At 63.7% G+C, this 5,314-nt stretch overlaps 1 protein-coding gene across 1 annotated transcript; it reads left to right on the top strand.

Annotated features, from left to right (window-relative positions):
- Nucleotides 1–513: 513 nt before the first annotated feature.
- On the top strand, nucleotides 514–5,180 carry LOC113201949 (chaoptin; the record flags this gene model as incomplete). Its single annotated transcript, XM_052276663.1, has 6 exons — nucleotides 514–889; nucleotides 1,087–1,337; nucleotides 1,883–3,716; nucleotides 3,804–4,163; nucleotides 4,394–4,559; nucleotides 4,647–5,180. Coding segments are annotated over 6 exons (3,367 nt in total), but the record flags the coding sequence as incomplete, so codon positions are not given.
- Nucleotides 5,181–5,314: the final 134 nt, after the last annotated feature.

The following is a 5,314-nucleotide window of genomic DNA, read 5'->3' as shown; positions in this document are numbered from 1 at the left end:
CTTGTGGTACACATTGCCGCACTGGCTCGCCGCGCCACGCCGCGCCACGGCCCTAAACGCCGCCACTGTTTTTGCCATCTATATTTCACGAGCGCGCGGGAGGGGGTTGGTTCTGCCCGCAGCTCCGCTCCGCCAGGCCCCCCACCCCCCACCGATGGAGGCCACGATAGCCGGGGCCAACTCCTGCCCAGCAGCAGTAGCAGGTGTTTAAGCAGTTTAAGCAGTTTACCTTGCGCGCGCCGCGCCAGGCAAGCCGTGCGCCGCCGGCGCATTGTGTTGAGAGTGTAACTAGTGACCCATGCATCAGAGAGTCGTGCCGGCTGGGGCGGGGCCCCGGCGGGGGGAGACGGATGGCGCGGGAGTTTAGCTAACCTTGCAGGACTGACGCATGGCTACGGCCGCAGCAGCTCTCCGCCACTATATAGCGGGCTATTGCAGCGGCCGGCGGAGCAGGGGATGGGTGGGTGCGACCACATTGCGGAGGTTAGCTCATGTTTGTCTTTGATGTTGCAGGAACCAGGTCGGCTCGCTGACGGGCAACTGGACGGGGCTGCGGGACTCGCTGCGCTCGCTCTACCTCGGCGAGAATGACCTGCTGGAGCTGCCGCCCGGGCCCGGCGGGCTGCTGGCCGACTCGCGCCGCCTCTCCGCCCTCGACCTGGACCGCAACAAGCTGGCCGAGCTCAACGCGGGCGCGCTGCCGGCCTCGCTGCACACGCTGAGCGCGGCGCACAACCTCATCCACGAGTTCCCCGCCAAGCTGGTGCAGCAGCTGCCCAACCTGGGCGTCCTGTCGCTCCGCGGCAACGTCATCGAGAGCCTGCCGGCCACGGGCTTCCACAGCAAGCGCACCCTGGACCGACTCGACCTCGGCGACAACCATCTGCAGGTACGCGTCGGAGCTAGGGATTTAAAAGTCCGAAATATTTCACTTAAGAAATGTAAAAAAAAAAAAAAAAAAAATCGAAAAAAAATTATCTAACGGTTTAAAAATTAAAAATTCTTGAGATGTATTTGAAAAAAATTAAACTATCTAGTCGGAAGCATGGTGGGGTTACTTGTCGCTGAGAGTCCTCTCCTTTGCAGGTGCTGCCGGGCGTGTTCAACGGCTCGCTGCAGGTACGCGACCTGCACCTCGACCTGAACTACCTCAAGACGCTGCCGGCGCAGGCGCTGCGCGGCTGCAACACGGTGCGCCTCTTCCTGGGCAACAACCGCCTCGAGACGCTGGACGAGCGCGCCTTCGTCGGCGTGGGCCACACCCTCGAGTACCTCGACCTGGAGGGCAACCGCCTGGGCGTGTTCCCGCACGCGCTCAAGCACCTGAAGCGGCTGAGGTGAGTGGGGGTAGAGGAGCGGGGTGGGGTAGGGTGGCGGGGAGCCCTGGGCCTCGCGGAGCGGCGCGCGGCCGGGGGAGGGTGGGGGATAGTTTTCTAAATTATGGCCCTTGTTTGGATCCGATACCTCCGCGCCGCTATATGAGTTGTCCCGGTCCCGTTTAGATATGCGGGCCGGGCGGTAATGTGAGCGTATCGCGCCTGGGCGGGGCGCGCGGGCGGGGCGCCATGCACACACAACGCGTCTACCGACCCCCGGGCACGCAACGCCCCGCCACGCCTGGGTGTTCGATGCGGCGCTATCTTGGCATAAGTTTACGGGCAAGGACAAGCAAATTAAATTTTTTTCACGAAGCCGAGATACGCGTGCTCGGGTATTTGTTGTTGCCCCTGTTTTAAAAGAAAAAGAAAATCAGATGCGGAAATATTCGCAGAGCGCAGAGTCGGACGCTTCGCTGCGCGCTCTGTACATATCTGGACCGAGGGCAGAGAAAAACATCACCCAAAAGTTATGTTATTAAAAGGATGTTTTGCGTGCTCCGCAGGTACTTGTACCTGGGTCAGAATGGTCTGCGGTCCCTGGCCAATGACTCGCTGCACGCCTTCGCCAACACGATGCGCGCGCTCTCGCTGACGGGCAACCGGCTCGAGGAAGTCCCCGCCGCGGCGCTGCGCTCGCTGCGCAAGCTGTCGCACCTCAACATCGGCTACAACCGCATCGCCGAGCTGAGCGAGGAGGACCTGGCCGACTGGGCCGCGTCGCTCGACACGCTCCTGCTGCCCAACAACCTGCTCACGGAGCTGGGCCCCTACACGTTCCGCCAGGCGCCGCGGCTGCGCGAGCTCAGCATCTCCTTCAACAAGCTGCGCCACGTCGACCCGCTCGCTTTTGCCGGCCTCGGCGACTCGCTGCTCAGCCTCGAGGCTTCCTTCTGCCTGTACGACGACCACTTCCCCGAGGACATGCTGCAGCCGCTGGCCTCGCTGTCGTGGCTCTCGCTCGACAACAACAACATCCGCCTGGTGAACGGGACGGCGCTGTACCGCCTGCCCAAGCTGCAGTACCTCAACCTCGAGTCCAACTTCCTGACGCAGCTGCCGGCCGGGCTGTTCCACGCCAGCATCCATGCCAGCCTGGGCGAGGTGCGACTCGGTTACAATAACATCGCCAGCCTGCACGCGGAGACGTTCAGCGGGCTGACGGGGCTGCAGACGGTCGTGCTGACGGGCAACCGCATCCGCTCCGTGGCGGGTCGCGCCTTCGTCGACCTCTCCAGCCTCGTCAACATCCTGCTGGGTGGCAACATGCTGTCCTCGGTGGACGCCCGCGCATTCGTCAACCTGCCCGCCCTCAACAACCTCGACCTCCACGGCAACCGGCTGACGATGTTCTCGATGAGCGCGTTCCTCAACGTGACCTCGGACCGAACGCCGCTGACTCTTAACCTGTCGTCCAACCACATTGTCGACCTGTTCGAGGGCGAGACGGGCGTGCCGCTGCACCTGCAGGTCCTCGACGTGTCGCACAACCAGCTGGCCGAGGTGCCCGTCAACTTCCTCATGCGTGTGTCCACGACGCTGAGCCGCTTGTACCTGGGGCACAACCGCATCACGAAGCTGGACGGCCACGCGTTCGGCAGCCTCCCCGCCATCGAGCTCATCGGCCTCGAGAACAACGAGATCTCGGCCGTGGCCCCCGGGGCGTTCGACGGGTACCGACGCCTCCAGATCGTGAGCCTGGCGGGTAACCAGATCCTGCACCTGCAGCCCGACCAGTTCGCCCGCCTGCCCGCGCTGCGCATCGTGGACCTGTCAGACAACCACGTGCGCTCACTGCCGCGCTCGGCGCTCTCGGGCACGCGCGTCGAGCACCTCGACCTGTCGGGCAACGAGTTCGTCGTGGTGCCGAGCAGCGCCCTGGAGGAGGTCGGCGACACGCTGCGCCTGCTCGACATGTCGCGCAACATCATCGAGCACCTGGACTCCACCATGTTCCCGGGCATCCCCTGGCTCACGACGCTCAACCTGTCGCGCAACCGGCTCACCTTCCTCCCGGACAACGTCTTCTCGAGCCTGGCCGGGCTCCTCGACCTGGACCTGTCGCGCAACACGCTCCGCGCCAACTTCGGCGAGCTGTTCCACTACGTGCAGCAGCTGCGGCGGCTGTCGCTGGCCGAGACGGGCCTGCACGCGGCGCCCGCCCTGCCGCTGCCGCACCTGCTGCACCTCAACCTGAGCGGCAACGCGATCCGCTCGCTGCCCTCGCCGCAGGACGGACTGCAGCGCCTGCGCGTGCTCGTGCTCAGCAACAACGACCTGCAGCACCTGCCCGCCGGGCCCATGCTGCGCGAGCTCGACATCTCGGGCAACCCCATTAAGGTGAGTCTACGTCATTTCACTTCCGTCTCGATCGATTGTCGGAGAAAGTTCACCGCCTGACCCCGTCCCGGCCCCGATCTGTTCCAGGTTCTGACGCGGGAGAGCTTCGCCGGGCTGCCCCGGCTGCAGTCGCTCACGGCCGTGGACCTGCCGCGGCTCGAGCGCTTCGACTCGGACTCGCTGAGCCGGCTGCGCGCGCTCACCTCGCTGTCCACGCAGACCTGGCCCCGCATCGAGAAGTACCGCTTCCGCCTCGGCAACACGCTGTCCGCCGTGCCGTCGCTGCGCCGCCTGTCGGTGCGCGTCCTGGAGCGCTCGCTCACCGACCAGCTCCTCGGCGCCTTCAACCCCAAACTGCGCCGCATCGAGCTCACCGGCCCGGACCTCCAGGTCGCCGCCGGCGACGCCTTCGAGGGCATCGAGGACCACCAGGAGCTCGCCCTACAGGTGAGCAGACTGAAGGGCGCGACTATGGTTTTAACAAACCATACTTTTTTTTCGCAAAAATTGCAAACTTTTCCAGTAAACAAAAAATAACGCAAGTTTTCAAAAACATTTTAAAAATTCAAACTTTCAGAGAAAAAATCAGAGTTTAGAAAAAACAAAGCCAAAAGTACGTTTTGGAGAAATAAAAATAACTACACATGACCTTTTCTAACACCACGCTCTCGTTGCAGATTCGCGGCACGCAGCTGTCCGAGTTTCCCCCTGGGCTTTTCTCTCGGCTAGAGCGCGTGGCGCACCTCTCGCTGGACATCCGGGACAACCAGTTCACCTCGCTGTCGGCCGACACCTTCTACCACAACTCCAGTTGGGAGACTGTGGGGACCAAACTGATACCAGGTGAGCGCGCAGCGTAGCGGGCCTGGTGCAAGGCTATGGGATAGCTACGAAGATTTAATGGATCTCTAACTCGATCTTTTGTTTTAGGTGGCCTCAATTTGAACGGCAACCCCTGGTCGTGCGACTGCGCGCTGGCCTGGCTGGGCGGCTGGCTCCGCCGCTGGCTGCGCGAGGTCCTGCAGGTGCACGCCGTGGCGGCGGACGCAGCCCAGCAGCTCCAGGACGCGGCGCGGCAGGCGTCGTGCGTGGACCCACGGTCCGGCCACCGAGTGCCGCTGCTGCGCATGCGCGACCCGGGCTGCCAGGCCTCGGCGCTCAGCTCGGCGGCGTCCTGGCGATGGCGGCCGCCCTCCCCGGCGGCCCTGGGCGCCCTCGTCACCGCCGTCGTCCTGGCAACGGGCTCGGTGGGCAGGTTGGGTGCGTCGGGCGCCCTGGCTCTGGTGGCGGCCGCGTCGTCGCCGAGGTGACATGAGGCCCGGGCGGAGCCCCGCCTCCCCGCCCGGCACCCAGCACCGCCCTGAGGCACTGCCTACTAAGGAGTCTTCATGAACTTCCCAACGCGGCTATCCTAGTCAGGATCGCCTCATCAGGCGATTCTTGCCAAGGACTTCCTGTTTGGAACTCGCCTTATCAAGGACTCTCCCGGCCCGTCCGGCTGGCACGGGGTCGCGTTCGCCTTGTTTCCCCACTCAGTCAGTCATTCGCGTCCGACCGAGCCCTCAAGTTGTCTGAATAATAGAGCGCCCGGAGAAGAG

Source organism: Frankliniella occidentalis, unplaced genomic scaffold (assembly GCF_000697945.3).
Source record: "Frankliniella occidentalis isolate FOCC.00 unplaced genomic scaffold, Focc_3.1 Scaffold3892, whole genome shotgun sequence".
Lineage (NCBI taxonomy): Eukaryota > Metazoa > Arthropoda > Insecta > Thysanoptera > Thripidae > Frankliniella > Frankliniella occidentalis.
The sequence above is the reverse complement of the archived record's forward strand: the minus strand, read 5'-3'. Positions and strand labels throughout refer to the sequence as shown.